Source organism: Brienomyrus brachyistius, chromosome 9 (assembly GCF_023856365.1).
Source record: "Brienomyrus brachyistius isolate T26 chromosome 9, BBRACH_0.4, whole genome shotgun sequence".
In the NCBI taxonomy this organism is placed as follows: Eukaryota; Metazoa; Chordata; class Actinopteri; order Osteoglossiformes; family Mormyridae; genus Brienomyrus; species Brienomyrus brachyistius.
The window spans coordinates 22,635,510-22,661,481 of record NC_064541.1 but is presented as its reverse complement, the minus strand read 5'-3'; the positions used below and the strand labels follow the sequence as shown (position 1 = coordinate 22,661,481).

Genomic DNA, 25,972 nt, shown 5'->3' with positions numbered 1-25,972 from the left:
GAGGTTAGCTACCTACTCACAGTTAAATTTTGTGCAGCAGAAACTGCATTCCAGGCATTGTAATTATATCCTTCAGCCTATCTCAATTATTAGGCAGCAGGGGAGATTTTCCTCAGCATGTTCAGACACTTATATGGACTCACCAAACTTGTTTTCTTTACTCCTTTGTTCATATTAATATTTGCTTCCACTGCATGTCTATCCTCTTCTCTCACGGATTGCTTACATACTTGATTGGACATCTTCCCGTGTTTTTTTTTTTTTGCTAGTGTTCCTCTCTTCCACCTTTTCCCTTCCTCCATTCCTTACTATGATATAGAAAAGAGCAGACTCCTCCTTCTCCTCCCTCTTTTCCTCTCTCACTCTCTCTGCCTCTGCCCCTCTCTCTCCCTCCCACTGTCAGTGTTATTCTCAAGTGGAGATGTGGAGTGTCTTTCTCTCTCTCTCTCTGTTTCTCCAGCCAAATCTAGCTGAGGAAGGTAAGGACCGACTTTAACTCGCCTCGCTGCCGGTGTGTATTCGTGCGTGTGTGTGTGTGTGTCCTCGCTATACACGTGCCGGTAGCTGCGTGCGTTGCCGTGCGGGAGAGATTGACTTTGTATCTGACAGTTTGAGCAACCAACAGCTCAGAGCATCTCTGGGTAATTCAGACAGGCTCTGTTGGCAGGATGTTGGGCACGCTGGCCATGCCAAGCTCTCAAAACAAAAGAGCACAAGACGGAACGTAGCTGGATAACTAGAGAATCTGTGCTGCCTTCTTAATGCCTGACCTCCTCCATTCATGAAATCTACATTCATGGAACCCTATCCAGAATAGTTCATCTGCCCCCCTCCCCACCCCATCCTCTAAACTAAAACTAGATTTTGAATATTTTTCCTCAACCAGAATGTGGGCCTTCCCAGCTCTCTTGTGAATCTATTACCACATTGTCAGCTAAACTTTAATGCTATGTGCAACTTTGTGATGACTGTGCTGGGATGTAGATACATAGGGATGTAGCTAGGGTTTGTGGGTACGTGTTGTTGGATGCAGCCTGTTTAACCGATCCATATTTTGCGGTGGATGGCTGTTAAATGAGTGTCATCACTCAGTGTGTATGAGTGGGTGAAAAAGTGAAAGAAAGAAAGAAAGAAAGAAAGAAAGAAAGAAAGAAAGAAAGAAAGAAAGAAAGAAAGAAAGAAAGAAAGAAAGAAAGAAAAAGCCCGTCACTATAAAATGAGGCTTGCTGGGGATGCCTTTTTCTGAGCAATATGGCCAAAATGACAAGCTTCTACATGTATCAATGTATTTGTGTTTGGCAGCACACGTCGCCTAGGTGCTTATGTTTAATATCAGTCAGTTTTATTACTGGGCCCAGAAGTTGGCATTTATGAGACTGGATCAATGGAAGAGAGAACCACTAACACGTGCTGTCTGTATGGCGACTCCGTATGCTTTTCATGTGGCAGCCACTCCCAGAAGCAGTTGGGTGTTTCAGGGTCTGGAAAGCACTCTTCTGACCACTGTCCCCATACCAGTGTTTGTTTATATTATCATTTTTAGGATACCTGAGAGATACAGCTTATTTAGCAGATGCTTAACATGAAATCACGCTGCTGATTCTGGGTTACTTTCAGATCAAAGCAACCTTAACCTAAACATTCTCATGTGCTGTCTATGTGTACTTGACCTGAATTAACAGATATAGTAACAAATATAGTAACCTGATGACCTGATGTTTCTCTCAACATTTGTGACGCACCCTTGATGATGGGAAACCCTACCTTTCCCCATTGCCCTCCGCTTGCTGTGCTCTCCAGGACATATCTTGCCAATCAGCTCTCAGCATTCGATCACCCTGCGGCCTCTCGTCATATTTTCCCAGCAGCCTGTAGTTCTTATAATGACCTGAGCACCTCTTTCTCTTATCAAGGCTGTAATGGGGCATTTAAATCGATCCCACAGCTGTTCCAAACAAAGTTCTGTCTTGTCGGTGTGTTGTTGTCTTCGAGAGCGGGGGTTCTCGGGATTATTAGCAGAGATCAAACATTTCCTGCCTCTCAAGGACATATCTCAAGCAGAAGGATTGTGAGCCCAAAAGACATCAGCACACCACACCTGTCTGGTCTTCAGTCTGTTTTGGATATATCTGTGAATGAAGCACTAATCCTCTGCTTAGTGAGACGTACAGAGCACGCATACCGTCTTCCCATAGCCAATTGGCAGTGCCATTCCAATTTGCCGCGGTAGTTGATGATTTGCCCGCCTGTCACGTTCTGCCTTGTTTCACTCCCCCTCTCATCGTGGCAAGCAGAAGTGGATCCAGCAGATTTACTGGGAACATCTTCTGTTTCTGTCTTGCAGAAAAGACCCAGTACTTTTGGCTACATTAACTGATAAATGACAACACAGAAATTAAAACCAAGTGCCAATAAAGGCTCTTCAGCTCCAAGGCATGGTCATGTCTGTCTAAGAAGTCCTTCCCCTCCATCCTTTGTCTATCCTCAGTCTGACACTATTGCAGGGTTGAGTGTCTGAGGCTTGTTACCTTAATATAAGATACAGGATGTAGGAGGCAGCCAGGCTCCCAGAGGCTATCCTGAGGCAGTCTGAGGGCCCCCAGTTAGCCCAGTGCTTTGGGCCAATATGGTTTCCTGTCAAGGGCCTTCCAGTCTGCACTTAAAGGAATCCCATTTTCATCGAGGCAGGCTCATACTCTTATTGGCACGAGTTTCGAAGTCATGGAGCTGGTTCTGCCGGCACTACCATCTGGTACCCAGACAGAACCAGGGTCCAGAGCGCCCTGGGCTGGTGTCGTAGTGACTGCTGAGGAACATGCCAGCTTGAGGTGCAACAGCGAGTGAGGGGGGGTCGCCTGTGGCCTATAGGGAAAGAGACTCAATGAGGAAACGGACTTCATGAATTATACAACAGGCCACCCCATGCCCCCCCAGGCACCACAGGTTCACTGAGGGTAATGGACCTGCAGCATCCCTGGTAGGCATGCCTACGTCTGTATGGATCTATGAGGAATACCCCACTGTCCCTGTCAGCTACTCAGCCTGCTGTTTGTGGTAATAATGGTGGAGAACATTCTTAATCGTCTCTGTGTGGATCCTCACATCTGCAGAATGTTACCAGCAGACAGGGGTGGGCGATGTCCTAAGAGAATGCAAGTAAAAGGACGCAAGGAGCACGTAACCAATGCGAGGGAAAGCGAATGGGGAGAAGGGGCACGCCGCATATACGCCGATGGCCTGGAGATCTCTTTCCACTCCACTGCTAAAAAGGCTGTCACCAGCCAAGCTAATCGAATTAGCGGATGGGCGGGCAGAGCCAGGCTGACGCTCAACAGGCGTGGACGAAGGTGAAGGGCAGCAGTTAATATCATTGTAATGAGAAACTGGAAGCTGTCATCTGTCGCCAGCCAAACTCATACTGACGGAAAGCTATCCCAGAATGCTCTGCGCTGTTCTGTAACATCCCAGCGCTGTCACTGAGCAAGGGTATGCATTTGGTGTCGATTCACATGAGATGGAGCTGTGAACCCCCCCAGCTACACTCCGAGAGACAAAGGGTTAATGCATTGAAACCCCCCCCCCCCCCACCCATGTCTCAAATGGGATCTGCCTGCCAAACAGTGGCACACATCAATAATGGAACGAAATGTACCTCCTGTTCAAACCCCCTCAAAGCTTAGTGTCACTTTAGCGATGAATAATAGAGAAACACAGGAGTGGGGGGACATGGAAGGACAGATGGAGAGAGAGCAGGCTGGAAGGAGGGGGTTAAAGTGGTGTGTATGTGTGTGTGTGTGTCCCGGGCGACTGACCACTCGCACCCCATTTAGATAAGATCTCCCAGCATCAGTTTCAGATTCCACAAAGCAAGGAGCTGCGTGACACTGTAGAGTCTCCCTGCACCAGATGTACTTATATGTTAAAGACATCTCGCATGTATACTAGGTACTGCCAAGGCAGCTCTACAGATGAGATGATAAACACGGCATTTCAGCTGCTCCATCAGGTCCTTTACCTCACGCCACCAGCGAAACGTGGAGCGAGCTGCCCTGCCTCCCACAGCGTGAACGGCAACTCGCGGGGAAAAAGTTAAAAATTCACGACGCCTTAAACACTGAGCAATTTTGCTTAACTTCTAAAACACAAAAATGATTTGACTGTTAGAATTAATCTGAAAAGATTAGCGGCGAGTGTTGGGCGTGGGGGGAACGGGAATTGAGACTGGATGGAATAAGATAGACGAATTAATAGATGACTTGAAAAGAACAAACAAATGAAAGCGTCTTGTTTGTGTATCTGTGTGTGTGCCTCTGCTAACGTGTTATTAATACTAATGTAAGTAAAGATCAGTCCCGTTCAATAATATTTAGCATGACGCTCTTCAAACACTCACTTTAAGCTGGAGTCCTTTGATTCGCAATAACCTGATAGGAGACAGACGGGGAGGCAGGGGGGTGGGGGGCGATGGACTGAGCGCGAGATTGGAATAGTGTCCATCTGTGAACATAATCCGTGAAAATCTGTCTGCGCTCGGAAGGAAGAGGGAGCGACCAGGAGGGACATCGGCAAAACAAAGCGGCATAAACAACGCAGATGTAGGTTTTAAAAATGATTTTAGAACAGAAATTGAATTAGAATTAGAATGAGAAGGCAGTGAGCTGTTTATCTTTCTGTGTCACTGTTTTTTTCCAGAGATGGTTTTATTGTACTATTATTAAGATAATAACTGTTTGCTTGCTTCATTCCTCTATGCACAAGAGAGTGCATTTAGGCGTCAGCCCTTCATGTGAGAAATAGCTTATATCAAACACAAATGACACATCGATCTATTTTTTTTTTGCGATTCGTCCATCTTCAAAGTAGTTATTCTGGACAGGCAGGGGTTGTGGCAGCACAGGGCACAAGCTGGGGTACATCCTAGACAGGATGCCAGTCCATTACTGGGCACTAAGGATGGGAGACCCTGGATGGGATGCCAGTTTATCACAGGGCTGGGGTACTCCCTGAATGGGATTTTAGTCCATCAAAGGATAAAGGGCAGAGACACCCGGGACCAGATGCCAGTCCATCAGTGGCACAGGTTGGGGTTCTTACACACCCTCCAAATGATGTCTTTTGACTGCAGGTTGGAAACAACATGGAGAGAACATGTTCAAAAATCTTCTCCACTGGTGAAAACCTCAATGAGAAAGAGTTTCTATCAATGGATTAATTGGGTCTTGAATATTCCTTTATAGATTTAGATGTACTCAGTTGAATGGGAGTTAACCCTATAAGAATTATTAATAATGTTGTCTTTTTCTCAGTTTGAAACTTAATTATTCGTATCACGTGTTTTCCTTTGAAAGCAGCTTCAATTATATTTCCAGCTGTTATGCATTTTTAATTGGCACTTATGACGGTTATCTGAACTGAGTTCTTTCAGGCAAAATATAAAATGTTTTTTTTTTGCACAGTTTATGCCTAAATGATTGATAAATTGTTGATTTGTTCAAAAACTATCTTGCACGCTTGTATGCTTTCCCGGATGTGCATATAAAGGCTAACTTGTTGTTATTTATGCACAAAATGCATTAGAGCAGCAAGAGAGAAGCTGGCATCCCGCTGAGGGCCTAGTGACAGACGCACATCCATTTCCAAAAAATAATCGAAAGATAATTGATGGAGATAAAGAGAAATGTCACCTTTCACCTTGTTTTTCTGTTTTAGTGATGTTGTTGGATACCACAGAGACTGCGAGTGAGCTGGGCTGGACCACTTACCCAGATACTGGTGTGAGTATCTGTCCCCTCAGACCCCCAACCCCGGCATCATGACCACTGGTGACCACGCCCATTTCTGGGCTCCTGCAGATATGCAGATACACAGATTTTTTGAGGGAGGCACTTAAAATACTTTTGGCAAAAGGGGCAGGCACTCAGATAGCCCCAACCCCCCACGTGCCTGGCTGTGCATGTTAAATCGTCCTGAATCAGCCTTGGGGAGACACGAAATAACTCTGAGGATAACCTTTGACCTTTGGTTAAAAAGGAAGAAGGTCAAGCAGAGAGCCAGCAGTTGGCACTCTGCCTCAGCTCTCCATCCATCCTTTGAATCTCCTCCCTGTTCTCCATCTGCCCTCCTTCTTCGTTCGTCATTCAGCCTCGTCTCCATTCGAGCCTGAGCCTCCTCCCTGCTCCAGAGATGCAGACAGGCCGAGGAGACCCGTTCCCCAGCCTCAGCCCTGAAACAAAGCACTGTGATCTCCCGTTAGCCTCCTTTCCTGCCGGTCTCTCTGTCCACCTCTCCCCTGCTACCAGGGTCCTCCTCATCCCTGTCCCGTTCTGGGCTTATGGGGACGGGGGGGGGGGGGCAGAACCAGCTAGTTAAATGATTTATTTGTGATTTCTCGCAGCCGTGCCTTTTACCATCAGCCCCTGCCTTTGTTCACAGCTCCTGCTTCTCCTCAATTTTCCGTCTCCCAGTTCTTTTACTTCCATTTTTTCCTGCTCCAGCAACATCTGTGATGCCGCTTCATGCACTGCCGTTAATGGTGAGACATAATGTGCTATTCAGAGTATAAATAAAAGATTCTCAGCGCCCTCGCTGTCGTGTCAGCATTCAGGTGTTATGTAGTACCAACGGTGCTCTCTCTATGTGTAAAACTGTGAGAGTCCCTGCTGCGTGTCTTCTGCAGTGCTGCTGAAGTTTATCACCACCCCCCCCCACCATCAGAAACACAGCACCAGCAAAAGAGCACGATGCTTCTCACCGGATGAGGCCTGCATTGGCCTGCCTGCTTTGGCTGCCGCGCTCTGCCAAAAATCAGCATAATTTAGCTTTCATCTCATGCACAAACCTATAAATGATGGATAGCTTAGAAAATAAAAGTGCATGCTGCTCTCTTTTTATGTCTAAATAACTATCTCTTGCAGACTTTAATTCTCTGTTCCCTCGCAGAAAGTCCCTTCTCTTTCTTTGTTGTATAGTTGAAACAACATTTGCTGCCTCCCATTTGCATGATAACAGGTCTACACTGATCGGATAAGTGAATTATTACACATCGGCTGTAGCAGTATGGCCCTTTTCGCATACATTTTCACAAAACCAGGAGGATTCCCATATCCATCTATCATCCTACCGCTCATCAAAACATGGTACTGGGGGAGGAACCTCAGGCAGCATACAGCACAAGGCGGGGGCGGGGGGGGGACGCCCCGGACAGAATGCCAGGCCATTGGAGGACACAAACACGCAGACCATTCAGCGGCGCAGATTAACCTACTGTAACTGCATGTCTATGGACTGCAGGGGAAGACCACAGTGCACAGAGGAGGCGTGCACAGGGACCACAGAGAGTCGGCTGGGAATTGACTGCTTGTCCCGCAGGCGTGAGACCACAGTGCCACTGAGCCACCTTGTCAAGCCAGCGCAGACACCATATGTAAATGTTTTATCTGCAGCTAGCTGACACCCTCCGCGTTGTAGTTTCCCTGGAATCCAGTGCGCTCCCCGCAGATAAGAACTGTCAGTCAGGCCACAGTGGAACAAAGCAAATCCCACACTGCCTTTCAATAACCAGCAACACAAAGATGAAACCCTGATTCCAGTGGGGCTCCGTTTCCATGTGAATCCGGGGTTCCGGAAGAAGGGGCATGATGTCATAATAAGACACATCTCTCCCTCCTTTGGCTTGATTAAACTGTCTTTTCCTATCTCTCCCACCTAGTGGGATGAGGTGAGCATTCGAGATGACCGGGGCAGGCTCATCCGCACATTCGAGGTATGCCATGTCAACCCGAACCCCCATCTCCAAGACAACTGGCTGGCCACGCCCTTCCTGCTGCGGTGGTCGGCACCCCGCATCTTCGTGACCCTGCGCTTCTCAGTGCGGGATTGCTCAAGCCTGCGCTCACCCTCGCCTTCCTGCCGGGAGACTCTCACGCTGTACTACAGGCAGGCCGACTCCCAGAGAGAGGTGGAGCGCGCCTGGGGGGGGCAGGTGAGACCGCTGGGAGGGGCACAGTGCCTCAGGACTGGTGGCGTGCACTTCACAGACATTATTCTAACGGATTGCAGGTCTCTCAGTACCTCATACCCGGTTCCTGATCCCTGTCTGCCTCCTCCCCTACCTGTCCAGACAAGCAATGGAGAGAAAGACACGAGGGAGGGATGGATTAAGATTGACACCATTGCTGCCGACAAAAGCTTCAGCCGGGTGGAGCCCAGTCTACCTAACCAGTACCAGCCAGACCGGTACCAACAAATAAACATCAAGACTCGTAGCTTCGCACCACTGACACGGGCTGGGTATGTAGCTCCTATCACGTTTTGTATTGCACTGCGATGTTGATGCTCATGGTGTGTTCACAGCCCTGATCACCCCCACTATGCCCCTTCTAGATTTGTCCTAGCCATAGTGGACAGTGGAGCCTGCGTGTCCCTAATGGGCGTGTCCATCTTTTACCGCCGCTGCCCCTCCGCCAATCAAAACATGGCGTTTTTTCCGGCCACTCCCTCAGGGGCAGAGCCCACTGCTCTGGTGCCCGTGGATGGCATGTGCGTGCCTCACAGCCAACCGCAGGGAGGGATGATACCTCGCATGCACTGTAACGCAGAAGGCGACTGGATAGTGCCAGTCGGAGAGTGCATCTGCGACGAGGGCTTTGAGCCCAACCACAACAACTCAGCCTGTCAAGGTGAGTCCTCCATGCCAGTCGGAAACAAAAATTCAGAGTGTCTTATAAAGCGAGCAGCACTCTGTGAGTAGTGGAATCAGTGACATTCTGTATTGTAAATACTTTTACCCATACGTGCCTCAGCTTACAGACAGAGCTAATTAGATGGAGTGAACATATGACCCTTAGGAAAAGTAAGTTTGGAGCGGAAGTTGAGATGTCCATCAAATGTTTATAAAGTGTTTAAGTTCTACAACCATTGCAATAACATTTATATTTATTTATTTAGCAAACACTATTATTCAAAGCAATGCAAAATAGAGGGAGCTCAACAGTTGATGTAGCAATTGGGGTAAAGGCCTTGCTCAAGGGGTCGATAGTGAAATCACTGTCCACGGTCCAAGCACGAGATTTGACCTATTGACACTGCAGGCACACTAACCCACAGAGCCACAGACTGACTTATTATTGATGTTATATTCAGAGGTGGAAATTTCAAGCGCAGAAAATCCAGACCAAGATTCTTCATACTCAACAGGTTTGTTGCAACAAAATCTTGGTCTGGACATTTACTTTCTGAAGCTGAACTTCCCACCACTGGTTGTCTGTACAGAAAGCACCCAAAACTAGATGTCCACACTCAGGGCCGGTGTGCATAATCCCCCCCCACCCCCCCACACACACACACACACACATGAGGATCACTGTCTCTCGTTGTCTGATGCCCCCCCACCCCCCACACACACAGACACACAGACACACACACACACACACACACACATACAACATCAATCATTCAATCATCTGAACATATTGTTAGAGAGCCAGGGGAAAAACACACAAGGTCAAAATTTTAAGCCACATTCACATTAGAGGACACTAAAGTAGTCGGTTCATATAGGTTATATTGTAGTTTAGATGAAGCTTTTATCAGGAGGCGCTGACCTGTTTTGGTCGTGAACTCAGGATGGATGTGTACACTGCATACCTTACAGTACAGTACTGCAGGTCAGTCTGACATCTATGCAGATGAGGGGAAGGAACCTGTAAAGTTACATTGTCCATGATCCAGGTGAAGTCCAGCCAACCAGCATCCTCACCCAACCACCAACGAACTTTAAAATTACAAATAAAAAGAACAGGTCTCACAGGTGGCTAGAAATGTGAAGCTATACTAACAGGTGGTATACAGTGGGTTCAGGATAGAGGGCTCTGTGGCCAAAACCGAAAGTAAAACACGTAAGACGGCAGCAAGGGAAAGAGAGGAGGGATGGAGCATGTGTCACATTTAGGTCGTTGTGATGTAATGGCTACTCATGTGTGAACAAGTGACAGGAACCACAGGAGATTAAGAGAAGAAAGTCAAGCCGATGACTCAGAGAGTCAAACATGCAGAAATCCTACCAGAGGATGCAAGCAAAAACATTCTAAAACCTGTTTTACCATACGTGCAGTTATAACGGAAGGTAGAGGCCTGGCTCATTTGACTCATGTTTTAATGAGTATATTTAACAAGTCCATAGTGAGAGTAGTTAGGTGGAAAATATATTCAGTCCATCGAGGGTGACTTCATGCTTTATTGACCTATTAGCGCGGAAAGTTGAAATTAAGGGACAAGATTAGTTCAGGTTTCATACTTAAACGCATGCAATTACTAGCATTCATGAACATAATGTAACTTTAACACACCAGACTATTCATTGAGTATTAAACCTGTGAAAGATATGAATGCATTATTAAAAGGTTGTAATTCATCTTACAATTTTCTATAACTCTGTTGCTCCTGTCATTGGCTGCTGGCATAATGTCGCCCTGTTGGATATATCTATACAGAGACGCTCCTCTACGTACAAATGAGATACGCTCCGAACGGCCGTTCGTTATTTGAAATGTTTGTAAGTTGTTATTCAACACCATTTTAAGGGTATACGCAAGTACAAGTAGGATGCTGGGAGTACACACGCTACGCTGCTGTGTAGCGGCCAGAAATCGTACTCCCCGGAATTGGCGCGCAGAAAAAAAATTTATGTTGCGGACAGGAAACGGGAGTCCAGTGAACACAGTTTGGACTTACAGTCTTCTTCGTTCGTATGCCTGAAAGTTCATAAGTTGAAAGTTCGTAAGTAGAGGAGCGTCTGTATATATATATATATATATATATATATATATATATATATGCATGCAGAGTGTGCCTAGCCTTGTGCCCTATGGTGCCTACTATAGGCTCCCTCCTCCTCCACCCCGCGACCAGGATAAGCAGGTAGAAGATAGATAGATGGATGGATGGATGGATGGATGGATAGATAGATACACTATATATATTGCAATGTATTTTTCTCTGTTGTTATTGTCATTCAAATATATTATTATTCTCCACACTAATCCTAAACATCAATGCCTGTGTAAGATGGAAAAAATTCCTCTATATTTTTAAACTAATCTGCATTTTAAATCCTGGTTTAATCTTTGATCTGCTGCCAGAAGGCTATGCTGAGCAGCAGGTGGCTTCCAGGTTCAAAATTTCTAAGACCACAGTGCACAAGAACAAGGTGAAGCTGGAGACACTGGGAATGACCAGAAACCAGCCAGGTAAAGGGAGGAAGCGACATTCTAATGCCAGAGATGATCGTTAACTTATTTGACAGTTTGTCATGAATTGTAGAATGACATCAGGTGACCTTCAAAAGGAATAGGAAGCATTAAGTGCAGGTGTGAAGTGCACTGCTAGGACAGTTTGTATCAGGCTCCTAGAAGCAGGACTGAAGTCCCATAAAGCAAAGAAGAAGCCCTTCATTAATGAGAAAGAAGAAGAACCAGGCTGTAGTTTGCAATATATGTGTATATATATTATATATAAATTATTCACAGATGCACACCCATAAATTGAAAAATGAATGAAACAAAAAATTGTGCCATGGTCTCTTAATTTTTTCTGCAGCTGTGTGTGCATGCGCACGTGTCTGAATGTGTATGTGTATCCATCCATCCATCTTCCCAAATGCTTATCCTGCTGGGTCACGGGGGCCCGGAGCCTATCCCGGAAGGAATGGGCACGAAACGCTGGGGGGGAGAAATGGAGTACTTGGAAGAAACCCCATGATGACATGGGGAGAACATGCAAACTCCACACACATGTGACCCAGGCGGAGACTCGAACCCGGGTCCCAGAGGTGTGACGCAACAGTGCTAACCACTGCACCACCATGCCACCCCATACATACATACATACATATATATATATGCACACATACACACACAGAAATCATTCTCTGCTGTTGTTTTTGGCACCTCTCCTATATAATTCATGCCTTAGGAAGTCTTTGCTTTTTTTTAAAAAAAAAAAAAAACCTACACTGAAAAATAATGACAGATCTGAATGCTGATTGTAATGACAGAATGCAACCTGATCTGTGTTAAAAGTACAAGGCCAGAAAACAAGGCCGGTTTGTAGAACGCCCACTCAAAGTAGCACATTTTCCTGATTAGGCTAGCGGGTCAGAATTTCCATGTCATTTTCAGGGGGAGCGACAGATTTCTTCCAAGCGCGGATCTGGACGCCAAATAAAATGACTTTTATTCCCGTTCGTCTTGCAAATCGTCGAGCCAGCGTTGGGTTTCAGAGGCTCGAGACACGGAGACAGGTGCTCAGAAACATGCCAATGCTGGGGTCCGGAAGCCGGGGCTGCCGTCGGACAGCTAGCCTAAAAAGATGCTTAGCAATTGCATTTCTGTCTTTATATTTGTGTGTCAGTGATGTGTTATTAATTGCTATTTCTAGAGTGTATGTATGCGTATGGAAAAGTGTATACATTAGAAGATCGATCATGTGGGTACAGCAAATGGATGGATGAGACATATACTTCTTACACATGGTGTTTGACAGCAAGCAATTTTTTTTTTGTAAATCAATAGCTATTGGTAGTTACTTGCGGTTAGTTACCTATAAAAGCACAACCAATCATTCGCCACCATGTATTTATATCAGCTTTGTATTATGGCTTACATGTTGCTCACATGTAAAAGATCCCTCTTCCATAAATAATATAAATAATAATATGTAGTAATATAACATATACTGAAATTAAAATGTATGATTCACATAAACATTACTTGCTAAATTGCCCCTAGGAGTGCTTGTGTGAGTGAATGGTGTGTGAGTGTGCCCTGCGATGGGCTGGGTGAGTGTGCTGGCCCCCCATCCTGGGTTGTTCCCTGCCTCGTGCCCATTGCTTCCGGGATAGGCTCCGGACCCCCCGCGACCCAGTAGGATAAGCGGTTTGGAAAATGGATGGATGGATAAACATTAAAACAAGGAGTGTGTTTATGTTGATTTGCCTGCCATTTCCATAGTACTCATTATTATCATAAACAAATTCCACGGTTTATAGATTTTTTTTTTCAATTATATTAATACATTATTATTTTAGTCACACATCTGGGGTGGCACGGTGGTTAGCAGTCTCTGCCAGGGTTCTATGTGTGTGGAGAACCCTGTGTTATCATGGGGTTTCCTCTGGGTGCTCTAGCTTTCCCTCAGATTACAAAAACATACTGAGGCTAAATGGAGATACCAAATTGCCCGAAGGTGTGCATGGTGTGTGAGTGTGCCCTGCAATGGGTTGGCTCCTCATGCAGAGTCGTTTCCTGCCTTTCACCCATAGACTCTGGATTCCCTGTGACCCGGAATAGGCTAAACAGTTTCAGGAAATGTATGGATAGTTGTGCGTCTTTAAAGAACTTTTCACCGTATTGCCTGAAGTGATATATTTTCATTGCTTACTGTGCAGATTTTTGTGGGAAAAAAAACTCAACAATTATGAACTTAAGTATCATATTTGTTTTGGGGGAATATTCATTTCTTGGTTTTGGTTATATCTGTCAATTTAACCATGACTGGAGCAAGATAAACGCAAGTAGGCTGGACTTCCTGTGAGTTAGGTATCGTGTCACTCATGAACACATGTGGTACACATGTGCTTTTAAGACAGTATAGATCTGTTAAAGAGAAACAAATTGTGTGTTTTTGTGTCAGAAACATTATAATGCTGGGAGTGAGCAGGGAGGAGAGTGAACGAGAGAAAGAGTGAGAGAGAAAGGGAGAGTGAAATGGGGTCAGTGATCTAAATTCCAAGTACCATGTCAGCACCAAATTATACACTTCGCTGCCATCTCGCTCTCCTTTTTCCCCAGCTCTGATACTCAGTGTTGCCCATCCATCCCCCCACTCCTTCCTTTCTTCCTCCCTCTTGTCTCTGCATGTACACCACAGCATCCGGTTCTCTCTGTTAGACCACTCCTCATCTGCATACAAACCTCCAAGGTGTCACTGAAATGCCCAGCTTTTTGTTCATAGAATGTTGATGGAAATCAAATTTTAATAAGGGAATGCGAAAGGAGAGGGTCCATACTAAATAGCAGGAGACAGGCTTGTAGAGCAAGGGGGCAAAGGGGGGGGGGCATAAGTAGAAGCAATTTGATTGGCTAAGAGGAGGGAGAGAGCTGAAGCAGAGCTGGTATTGTCGGATGCAGTGGTACCAATCAGAGTGGTCTTGTTGGCACATCTCGCTGCTTATCACAGTCACATCTGAACACGTTTGGTAATGTGATTCAACAGCATGAATGATAGATGAAGGCAGGCCTCTCTTCTCTCTCCTTTTTTTCTGTCATCCTCTTCATCGCCTAATCCTAATGCCAGAAAAAATTGTGAGAACAGGGAAAGCCTCTTAGCCATTTGAATGCATTTGTCCCCTCCTGCCTTGGGCAGGAGCTGCTCAGGATCACACTCACGAGACTCAAGGACTGTCAGGAGAAGGTCAGCGGAAATGCCGCAGTATTAGCCTTTGGGCGTGTAAATCTCGCAGGCAGGTACAAGGGCCCGGCCATTAAAACCGTGCCATGTGTATTTCCTCTATTCTATTGTACACCTAATATCAGAAAATCTGTGCCAGCAAGGATGTTTAACAACCACAGTGTTAAAACACAGGTAGTTATGCCACCATTTGGTCTACTCATTCCTTATAGAGATATTTCCAATTAGCTATTGCTAACTAAATGAACCTAAAAACAAATCAATACTGCTATCTAATTAGCTGATCCAGTGAGTGCACGCTGTGCAAACATCACGGAGTATGAGGACGCGGCGGCAGCTGGACTGAGCCAGTGCTGTCGCTATGAGCACATGCCTGGAGAAGCTTCATCATGTGGGTCTTCTAGTGTGATAATGTTTTACCACTGTGATGCATTAACCCGAGCAGAGATTTTCACTGACCTTTAAGTGACCCTCTTCTCCTCCTTGCAGGCTGCCGGGTGGGTCATTTCAAGGCCGTGGTGGGGTCGCTGCCCTGTTCCCCGTGTCCGGGTAATAGCAGAACCAGCACAGAAGGGTCCAGGGTGTGTGAGTGCAGAAGCGGATTTTACCGAGCCCCTAATGATGCCAACGACACAGCCTGCACAGGTAACACGAATGTGGGAGGGGGGGGGGGGGGGTAGGCTAACGGCCGCTGCTGTGGAGAGCCATGGCTTCAGAGTTCACGTGTCTGATAGAGATTGATGAGGAACAGAATTTTCTGAGTTATTGGTAACAGAAGTGATATTTATCGCAAAGCAGAAACCAAGACAAACGCCTGATACATTCTGTATCCATCCATCCTCAATCCATGCATGCATCCATCCATCCATCCTTGTAACTACTTGGGACAGGGTTGCAAAGAGTAAAGGTCACCATTTTTAAAGTATTTTGTAATAATTTCAATGGTATAAGAAAGCATTATTTCTTGGTTATGTTTAGAGCCATGGTCATAGATCAACATGTTTCAGGCAGCTCAGTGTTGGGTGTTTGGGTGGCATAGCATCCGGATCTTGTGTCATTTTAATAGGTGACAAAACATTTCTGAGACATCTAGTAACAAAGGTAATATTTCCTTTCTTATTTTTATTTATTCAGTCAATAAAATAAAACAATAAAACATAAAGCATCCTTTGACAAAATAAAATATAATCACAATTACCAAAAAAATTTGATTTAGCTTGGGTAAGCAAAGGGTGACTTGTCTAGCAACTTCCCTTATGGGACAATGTTAGACTTGCCTTTATTATTTGCGTACGATCTCTAGTCTTTTAGTTATAGCTTTGTAGCAGTCCATTTAACCAGTGAATGGCTCTTTGTTTTAAACAATGGGAATGAATGAGTTTTCATGCCCTAGGACAAACTGTACTTGTAAGTAGTCATTGACAAGTGATGGCTAAAAAACAGCCCAGACATAAACATTCAGTAGGTCATTGTGAAGTTCACATCAATAGACATCCAACAAAGACGCACTATGTAAACTTTTCAAAAGGTGTGTCAGTGTGTAAGTACCTGGTGTATAAGGGATCAGCTAAGAAGATGTGTACTTATTAAAGTGTGTATTTGTAAGCATTTGTTTGCGAAAATATAAAGGTTATTTTAGATGTATTTACACAGCAAACAAAGGTGGAGAATAAGTATCAATGTTAGACAAAATATTGCTGAAGAAAAACATGCAGGTTTTTGGTTCTGTGTTGATGTGGCTCTGAAAGGTTTGTTCATGAGTGACGGAAGAAGGGAGCAGGAGATCGACAGGCGAATCGGTGCAGTGTCAGTGCTTACGTGGGCATTTTACGGGTCAGCTGTGGTAACGATGGAGCTGAGTCGGAAGGCAAAGCCATTGTCTTACTGATCAATCTATATTCCTCCCCTCACCTATGGTCACGATCTCTGGGCCAAAAGAACAAGACTGCAGAATCAAGTAGTGGATATTGAGCTTCTTTCGCAGGGTGTCTGGGCTCAGCCTTAGAGTTAGCCTGAGGAGCTCAGACCTTCCGGAGGAGAGCCGCTGCTCCTCCACATAGAAAGGAACCAGCTGAGGTGCTTCGGCCATCTCTCCTCCATCTGTCCATTCATGCCTCCTGGATGCCTCCCTGGGGAGGTCCACCTGGGATGATGCTGCCCCATCACTCAAGAGATAGTGTTTGGATGGATGGGTTTAAAGGATCATAGTGAGGAAGGGGGACCTTTTGAGACCTTGAAATATTTATCCATAAAGTAATATTATGATATATTGAAGGCAACCTACAATAAAAAGGGGCAGAACTGTAATGGGTTAATGTATGCCAGTCCTACCTAGGCACCTGTACCCTGAAATTTACTGTAGTATCATCACAAGGTAGCCATACCAAGTAACTATCCAGCTGTCTAATGAAGGGCTGGGGGCGGGGCTTGGTGCCTTTCCAGTGATTCGTCAGATGAAGGCTGATTGGTGTTTTTGACATTTCATTGTGATTGGTTCCTTCCTAAACCTCCTCTACCTTCTGCAGGTGCTCCATCAGCACCCCTATCTCTCTCCTGGGAGTATGAGAGCGGGGAAGGTGGAGTGTCCCTGCGCTGGCGTCCACCCCTAGATTCAGGGGGTCGGCGAGAGGTGTGGTATACCATTGTGTGCCGAATCTGCCCCTCTGCCTCCATGCTGTCCCCGGGGGTGTGCTCATGGTGTGGGGAGGCAGTGAGCTACACCCCATCGCAGACACGCCTTCAACAGACTAAGGTTACACTCAACAACCTGCTCACACGGGTCACCTACCTCATACAGGTACATTACCCATGATTCCCAAAACTAGGCCATGTCTCCTTAACCAGTTGGCTGCATGAAAGAGAAAGAACCAGTGTAATGTATGAAATGATATCATAATTCAGAGACTTTCATAATTTTGTTATAGTTTCATTTTAAGTGAATTTAGTCTGATGGGATACAAAGTGGAATGCAGTGCTCTATGTTCTGTTTCACTGTGTGCCACAGCATGTATGAAGTTAGTCTGCTTTCTGTTTATTGACAGGTGCAAGCAATAAATGACGTATCGACTTTGAGTCCCTACCCACCTCAATACGCCAGCATCAACTTCACCACCAGCCAATCAGGTGAGAGTGAGGAGGGACCAGGCTAGAACACTGCGAATGTAAAGTAAATTGTATGTAGAAGGCTGTGTTTATGAGAAAGAACAGTATATTACGTATATTATGTTTAATAATATATATATATATTTATGTTATGTATAGCGTATATATTATGCATATAAAATCTATCTGTCTGTCTGTCTGTCTGTTAAATGATGGATCCATAGATAGACAGACACCATCAGTGTCTCTTGCTGTTTTTGCTTGTCTGTATTGCTTTCCCTTCCTCCTCATGATCTTTGGACTCAGGTGGTTCTGGGTCACGATATCCTGTCGGTTCTCATCAGACTCAAAGGCCGAGTTGCGGTGGGGGAGGGGCTCGTACGGCCAGCGTGAGAGGACGGCAGGCAGGCTCACAGAAACACGGAGAGAGCGCAGGACATTCAGATCTGTGACGGCTTCAGATAAAGGCACACTAGCTACTAGAAGCCATGAAAATAGCACTTACATCAATTCAGAAAGAAGTGACCTCATTACCAGTTAAAAAAAGACTATACCCTTTCAAAACATTACTGTGGGAATTCAGTGAAATTCCTGCGAGCCCACAGTAATTCCTGAGGGTAGAGCAAGGCTCCCAGCCACCGTGTTGCTTTCTGTTCGCTGCGATCCAAACCCAGTGAGAGAGGAACCTATTTCTGGATTTACGGAGAGCGGGCCGCACCGCAAAGCCACAGACGTGCTACCATCCTGGGTGAAAGACCCCAGGTGATGGAGCCCAAATGATGACGAACGCAGCTGGAACTCAGCCAGAACCATGCGATATACAAGAGCCCGGCAAGCAGCGAAAACCACTGACCTCATTTTTGAAACACGAGCCTTAACGTGATACTAAGAAAAAAATGAACACACACATAGCCGTGCCTCAGAAATGCTAACTCAGGTGCATTTTGACTCAAACAAACTGGGAGAATTGGTTTCCTTCTGGGGAATATAAACAGGAAGAAAATACCAAGAAAGAGGATTTCGGGAAAAAAAAAATGAAAGTCAATAAAAGTCCTTGCCTGACACTGAGTGGTGATTCATCAGAGAGGCTGTTTCGCAGGAGGTGCCCTCGTCGCACATACAGAGGGCAGCTTAACACTTCCCGGCAATTCAGAGCAGAAGCTGAGATTTTCTCCCTCATCAGCGGCAGTAATGCGCCCGGGCCTCCGGGGGGAGCGGCACAGACGGCATGTGAGCGCCATTCTGCGTGAGCGCGTGGGTGACGTTTGCGGCAGTGCAGAGCAGACAGGTGGCGCCGTTTGCTCCTTCTGTTCCCTTTCTGGCTCTCTGGTGTCAGTGTGGAAGACTCCTCTGCTGCTTGTCTGGGATGGCTTTACGTAACATGGAAATGAAGACTGACTCCAAGTGGTCTGTCACATTTCAGTCCCCATGGATCCTATGCCCATTTTTTTGCTTTTATAAGGAATATATACAGACATGCTTTATCATGTTACTATGTAGGCTTTCAATAGGAATGATGTCTAAGGACTATAGATAGTGGTTCTATATTGAGTGGATGTCTACAGTTTTACCTGCCCGTACTGCCATCTAGTGGCCAGCCCTGGATCTGCATCTTCACCAGCTTGGATGCCAGCCTATGGCACTGCTGCATCTCTCTGATATGTCTTCGCTGTCTCGCAGTGCCCTCTCCTGTGCCCATGCTGCACCAGCTCAGCCGAGCAGCAGACTCCATCACCCTGTCATGGCCGCAGCCAGACAGGCCCAACGGAGACATCCTGGAATACCAACTCAGATACTACGACAAGGTAGCCACCATGCTGTCACTCTTACTGTCACATGCCACTTAGCATGATGTCATGCCAAGCTGTCGGCTTCGAGTTAATGTTTCCATTTAATCAGCTACTGTGCCTGGGTTCTAACAGGCTGATACACAGCAATCCAACCAACCTTGGTGCTATTATTTTGAAATTTACACATACACTTACATCATTACATCATTATACACACACACACACACACACACACACACATATATATATAAATGAAGCCATTTATAGAGCTGGTATGTTACTAGACCAAATCAGACTTTCTCAAAGGCACCTTAAGCTGCAGGTAACCGTCGAGTTGCTGCATCGCTCTTCAATACCTACATAGAACAACGGAACACGGTCATGAGGACTAAATGAATTAAGCGCTTGGTGCTCTTCCTGTGTCAGGGCACAGACGACGACAGCGCTGTCAGTGTGTTTACAGAGACCAACACGGTCACCGTCAATGCCCTGGCCCCAGGGTCAATCTACGCATTTCAGATTCGCGCCAGGAACGAAAGGGGCTTTGGGCCCTACAGCCCCACCGTCTACTTCACTACCCTGGCCTTGGGTACGCATACCAGCCTACCAGCTCCTGAATCACTCTCTGAATGCTGCTCAGAATCGTAATGGCTCACTGGACTGCAGTGTGCCTGATCACTTTTCACATATATGTAAGATCGTAACTTCATAATCGTCGCTGTAATTATCTCTCCATCTCCGTTCCTAACAGAAGAACGTTCTATGCAAATCCAGAATCGACTGCCTCTGATGGTTGGCTCCGTGATGGGAGGGGCTGCCTTCCTATTGGTCATTGCAGCTGTTGTCATTGTGTTTATGTTCCGAAGGTGATTACATCACAACCTGCATCCGTGTGTTTGGTGTCAGAAAGGTGTTTTCAGCTTGCATTTTGGCTGATGTGGCCTTTTTTTTTCCCAGGAAAAGGAGAGAAAGCCCTTATCATAACAGACTACAAAGATACATTACTAACAGAGGTAAGTGCATGTTCTCCATAATCATTCCCATGTTATTGAAAACTGCCAGCAAAAACCAACATTGTTTTTGCATGAAGCACAACCTCACAGGAGACCTTTTCTCAATTTCACCCTCACAACAAATATGTCATCGAACCGTCCCTAAATGTGCATGTAATTCAACAGTCTCTCAACACCAGGATGATTCTCCCCCCCGCCATTTATCCCACAAAGACCTTAAAAGGAATAATATTACTTAATAATTAACATTACTCCTCATTCTCTGCAGGGGGGGTGAAGTATTACGTGGACCCTTCTACCTATGAAGACCCAAGCGAGGTTGTGCGAGACTTTGCCAGAGAGATTGACCCTGCCCACCTCAAGATCGAAGAGGTCATTGGTGCTGGTGAGAGCCAAGAGTGCATATATTGGAGCCACTAACCTGAAGTTTTTTTATAGGAATTCAAGGCCAAGTGACATCAAACCACAATAAAAACCACTGGACTAACTGTGTAACTTATATGTCTGTCATTGTGTGATTTTACAGTAAATTTTCAATCATTTACACTATTATGCATATATTGACCCTCTGCTATACCCAACCAATAATGCATTAATATTAAATTTACCCATTTTTATGTGTGTTAATGCTCTTCAGCACAGTTTGGCGAAGTGTCCCGGGGCAGGTACCACCCCCTGGGCAGAAGAGAGGTGCAAGTGGCTGTGAAGACTTTGCGATGGGGAGTGACTGATCGGGAGAGGGCGGTTTTTCTGAGTGAAGCCGGAGTTCTGGGCCAATTCGACCACCCCAATGTCCTAAAACTAGAAGGGGTGATCACTCGCAGCCCTCCTGACAGGATCGTCACTGAGTTCATGGAGAACGGTCCACTGGATGCGTTTCTCAGGGTGTGTCTAGGACTACATTTCCCATCACCAGTCACTGTAAATAGCCCCCAAGAGCATGACAACTAAAAACCGCTATTAATAATGGCTAATAACATTCATATAAAAAGGTCAATACAGAATATTAAGACAATAATGATACTATACTACATATCAAAAACTAGATGCTGTAACCATGAAAGATGGATGATTGGAGCTCATTTCTGCTGACAAGTCTGACAGTTTCTAGCCATCCAGTGATATGTGTACAACATGTGAACCCTGGCTGTCTGCTCCATCAGGAAAACCTGGACCAGTTCAGCATCTTGCAGCTAGTGGGCATGTTGAGGGGAGTGGGCTCCGGCATGCGCTACCTCTCTGAGAGAAGCTTCGTCCACCGGGACCTGGCAGCCAGGAACGTGCTTGTGAACGCCAACCTGGTGTGCAAGGTGTCTGACTTTGGCCTGTCACGCCTCATGCAGGGCCTCGAACATGACATGCCAACCTACACTGCCTCCCTGGTGCGTCCACACACCTCACTGCCTCCGTCCAGATGTCTTCAAGCTTTTTATGAGCGCTGCCTCATGCAGAGGTCATTAGCACGTCTCTTCCCCTCTGACTCCCCCAGGGCAGTAAAATTCCGGTCAGGTGGTCAGCTCCTGAGGCATTCCAGCATCGGAAGTTCAGCTCCGCAAGCGACGTCTGGAGTTTTGGAATTCTGATGTGGGAGGTGATGTCATACGGTGAGCGCCCATACTGGGACATGAGTAACCAGGAGGTGAGTGTGAGGGACGTCCTTAAACCAACATAGAACCATAATCAGCACTGAGTTAATGTTCTCAAAGTCAAAGCCTTTTTACTGTCATCTTCAGCTATACGAGGCGTGGGCCATACCTGAGATGAAATTACAATCTGGTCAGAGTGCAGGAAATAAATGATAAAAAGAAATTAAATATGAATATGAAACGTTATAAACACTAATAATCTGACAATTTAAACACTGAGAAGCTGAGGCAAGGACATAAGGTAGACAGAAAAATACAATCATATATATATATATATATATATATATATATATATATACTGCACACACACAATATTCAGTCAAAGGAAGTGTTCAAAGCTATATACCTAGGGAGTAAGTGTATATTTGCTCAGAACAAAGACACAATTTAACATCAGGATATTTGCAAATTAATAGTAACACTATAAAAACTAGTATTGATTGCTTCTCTTCTCTAAAAAGTCATTGTTTTCCTTCTGGGTGGCTAGAGGAAACCCATTTGAAACCTCTCCGCTTGGGCACCCCAGCCATTCCATGTATTTGTGAAATTTTACTATTCACTTAATTATTTAATTAAATTTGTTAAAAATTCAATTAGGTTTTTGCCTGAACATGGTATACTAGTGGTTGAGCACAAAAGATACCCAATATACACTTTCAGTGAACATTTACTGCGTGAAACTGATTTACTGGCGATGGCTCTCGGAAGCCGGTACTGAGTAGGAAGGGGAACATAAACGCCTCACGTGAGACCGGGCTGGCGGCAGGATCTCTCTTTGGGGATCATGCTTCTGTCCAGGGCCGATCTGGTAAAAAAATGAGGGTAAACTAAGAAAAAGAAAAGGAGAGTGGGGTAAAAACAAAGCAGAGCACGTCTACAGCTAGGGCCCTGAGAGCAGCTAAGCCCTTCAGGGCCGCCATGCTGTGCCAAGGCGCCGGGGTGGGGTACTAGGGGCCCAAAAATAAAACAAACAGTGGGCTGACTTAGGCACAAGGTGGAAGGAATCCGCACAGAAAAGCCTGGTCACATGACACCCCTCCTCCCCAGTCCAGCAAAAGGTCACACCCCCCACCTCAGAAACCTATCATATTACCTTATATATATATATATATTTAACGTAACCAATGTGTTACTCATTTCAATCTATTTTTATATAGCGCCTTTCAGTCGCTCCAGGCACCTAACATGAGTGTGGGGCAATCAATCAGAACACTGTTTATTTAAAACGATGCATGAAACTCAGGCGAGGGGAAGGAATGTGTTTAGATGCTATGATGTGTTCCAGGCCACTCATGGTCCACTTGTGTCGTCGGTCCGCTGTGTCCCCTTGACACCCCCAGGTGATGAAGGCGGTGGCTGAGCTGTACCGCCTCCCCGTGCCCCATAACTGCCCCCCCGTGGTGCACTCCCTGATGTTACAGTGTTGGCAGGCAGACAGGCAGGATCGGCCAGGCTTTGACTCTCTCCTCTCATCTCTGGACCGGCTGATCCGACATCCAGCCTCTCTGAAGACCGAGCACAGCTGGTGAGACTGTAAAGCCCCCCCCCCCACGGGTCTGATTTCACACTAAAATGGTATTTCCCAATCCAGTCCTCAAGGATCCACAGACGGTCCATGTTTTTGCTGCCTCCCAACTCCCTGATAGACTTTTTTACCAGGAGCTGGGAAGGAGCAAAAACGTGGACTGCTGCTGGTCCCCAAGGACCGGAATGGGAAACACTGCCCTAAAATCCTCTGAATGTAGTGGCCTTTACATTCTGATCCTTTCCAATTAGCAGGTCCAGCCAGTCACTGCTCAGCCCCACCCTCACGGATCTGTCGACAGTAATGACTGTCAGTGATTGGCTGAGCGCCCTCCGGATGGAGCGGTACAGGGAGGAGTTTGAGAGGGCCCAGATACACAGTTTGGAATCAGCTAGCACCCTGACCATGGAGTGAGTCCTTATCCCTTAGTGAGGGCCCTTCTACACTGAAGGGGGGCACACACAGAATTTAGGGGCCGTGGCTTATAAGGGCCCGCTTACAGTATGTATATAATAAAACTCCTGCTTAATACTATGAATTTATTGATTTTTATGTGAGAATCAGGGCCCAAAGTTATACTCTCGCAAACTACAACAAAAGAAAATATATTCCTTAAAATTTACTACGGACATTTTATGGAATCAATGAAAACAAAAATACAGGCACTCCTCTCCCCCTGTGTTTGTTCAAGACACTTTTCATACCATTGACCAAAACTGCATCCCAAATGTTTTATCAATAATTGGTACCACCTCTCTAATGTAGTGACAAATCTGTTATTTATGAATTTTTCTTGTAATTGTATGAGGAACAGCCACATGTTACATGGTCGTTACTGGCTTTTAGATTATTTAGATAGGTTAAATCACTTACCCTGCAGTTACAGCATTACAAAGCCAGGGGGGAGCAAAAGTAGTAAAAATCTGTTGCCCGGCACCTGAAACTGACTTGATATTTCTCCCCCTTGACCATTCAGGGACATGCAAAACCTGGGAGTGAATCTGCTGGGTCACCAAAGAAAAATTGTCAGTGCTGCCCAGCAGCTGAAAATCCATCTGACGCAGGGTCAGGCTGAAGTATAGCAGAAAGCTGGCCATCCCCAACAGCCAGCCATTGGGTCCTGCAATCTGAATGTCAGGCACAGAAAAAAAGAACACAATTACTTTTGGACTGGAAGTGTGAGAACATGTACATACTGTTGAAACAGACCACTTTAGTCTCTGTGAACAGAGAGTATATCCTGTGAAAAACAGAGAAGGCTTATTTTTGCACAATAGTTGTGTAAAAAAATGCATCAGAATGAACTTTGGGAGGTGTGGGTCTAAGATGAAATATACTGTAGGAAATGGCTGATTAAGAAAAAGGCAGCAATTACTATAAGACAGCACTGTTTGGTTCATTCATTTATTTCTCCTATTCCTTTCCTTATTTACCTTGTTTATTTACCTTCTCATCCTTATTTCTCATCCTTATTTACCTCTTCTTATTTCTCCTTCTTATTTACCCCTCCTCCTTATTTCTCCTCCTTATATACCTTCTCGTCCTTATTTCTCCTCCTTATTCTCTTACTTATTTACCTCTCCTCCTTAGAGTTCCTCCTTATTTCTCCTCCTTATTTACCTTGTTTATTTACCTTCTCCTCCTTATTTATCTCTCCTTCTTATTTCACCTCCTCATTTTCCTTGAACCCTTTTTTATTTACCATTCACTCATCATTCATTTATTTATCATTATTTATTCCATTTATTATATAGAGAAAAGGGTAATTATTAGGGGCTTTCCAGTCCAAGTGCTTGTACAGTCCATTTTTTAATTGCTATTATGAGTATCGTTTACTTTATTGTTTGTTTTTTATGGTAATGAACCTCTTCTGAATGATGACTGGCCAAACAAACAAAATCACTGTGACGTAAATAAGAATCAGTGCCATGTCGAGTTGGCAAGAAGTAAATCTGGTTACTTTTCTGCTTCATCAGGCTAGTTGTATTCATATCGCTTTGTATGTTACATAGATTTGTGTCACAGATTAATATGAACAATGTTAATGTGAAACACATCAGGTGAGAGGAGCCATATGTGTGAGTGTGTCTCTTTGTTTGTGGGAATGTTCACCACTCTTCATCTATTGAGCAAATTTGTAAAATAAAAAGTCCTAATTTTATTTAAAACACTGGCTGCTTCTCCTTTATTGTCATGCGTAAAGGACTAGGGATTCATTAGATAACCTTGACTTACAAACGTCAAACAAGAGGCATTTTTCCCATAAAAAGGAGGACGTCAGCACACTGTTCCTTTACAATGTCAGACAATGATCTCTGAAGTCAGCACAAACACTACAAGCAAGCACTGGGTGTGAAATGGCAGCTCCAAGGTCATATTATAGACTCGTTAATATCAGGACTTTACTATTTATTCCCATTTTTATCTTCA

General features: G+C 45.2%; 1 protein-coding gene across 2 annotated transcripts; it reads left to right on the top strand.

Annotated features, from left to right (window-relative positions):
- Positions 1-297: 297 nt before the first annotated feature.
- On the top strand, positions 298-25,710 carry ephb6 (eph receptor B6). Of its 2 annotated transcripts, none has more exons than XM_049025170.1 (19): positions 298-479; positions 5,710-5,774; positions 7,709-7,981; positions 8,120-8,289; positions 8,383-8,678; positions 14,956-15,111; positions 16,992-17,263; positions 17,508-17,589; positions 19,249-19,373; positions 19,785-19,947; positions 20,110-20,224; positions 20,316-20,371; positions 20,640-20,756; positions 21,009-21,256; positions 21,535-21,753; positions 21,861-22,010; positions 23,358-23,542; positions 23,797-23,952; positions 24,519-25,710. In XM_049025170.1, the coding sequence occupies exons 1-19, from the start codon at positions 422-424 to the stop codon at positions 24,622-24,624; spliced, it is 3,012 nt and encodes a 1,003-aa protein (XP_048881127.1). In that variant the 5' UTR covers positions 298-421; the 3' UTR covers positions 24,625-25,710. The 2 variants fall into 2 exon arrangements, with proteins under 2 accessions (XP_048881127.1, XP_048881126.1); XM_049025169.1 differs by having other exon boundaries at positions 299-479; positions 23,794-23,952.
- The last annotated feature ends 262 nt before the right edge of the window (positions 25,711-25,972 follow it).

Bases quoted from the DNA above. Each gene is read 5' to 3' on its own strand.
- ephb6 (XM_049025169.1), top strand. From the start codon at position 422: ATGTGGAGTGTCTTTCTCTCTCTCTCTCTGTTTCTCCAGCCAAATCTA. The intron at 20,757-21,008 runs GTGAGAGCCAAG...AATGCTCTTCAG, and splicing joins CGAAGAGGTCATTGGTGCTG to CACAGTTTGGCGAAGTGTCC. The intron at 22,011-23,357 runs GTGAGTGTGAGG...TGACACCCCCAG, and splicing joins GGGACATGAGTAACCAGGAG to GTGATGAAGGCGGTGGCTGA.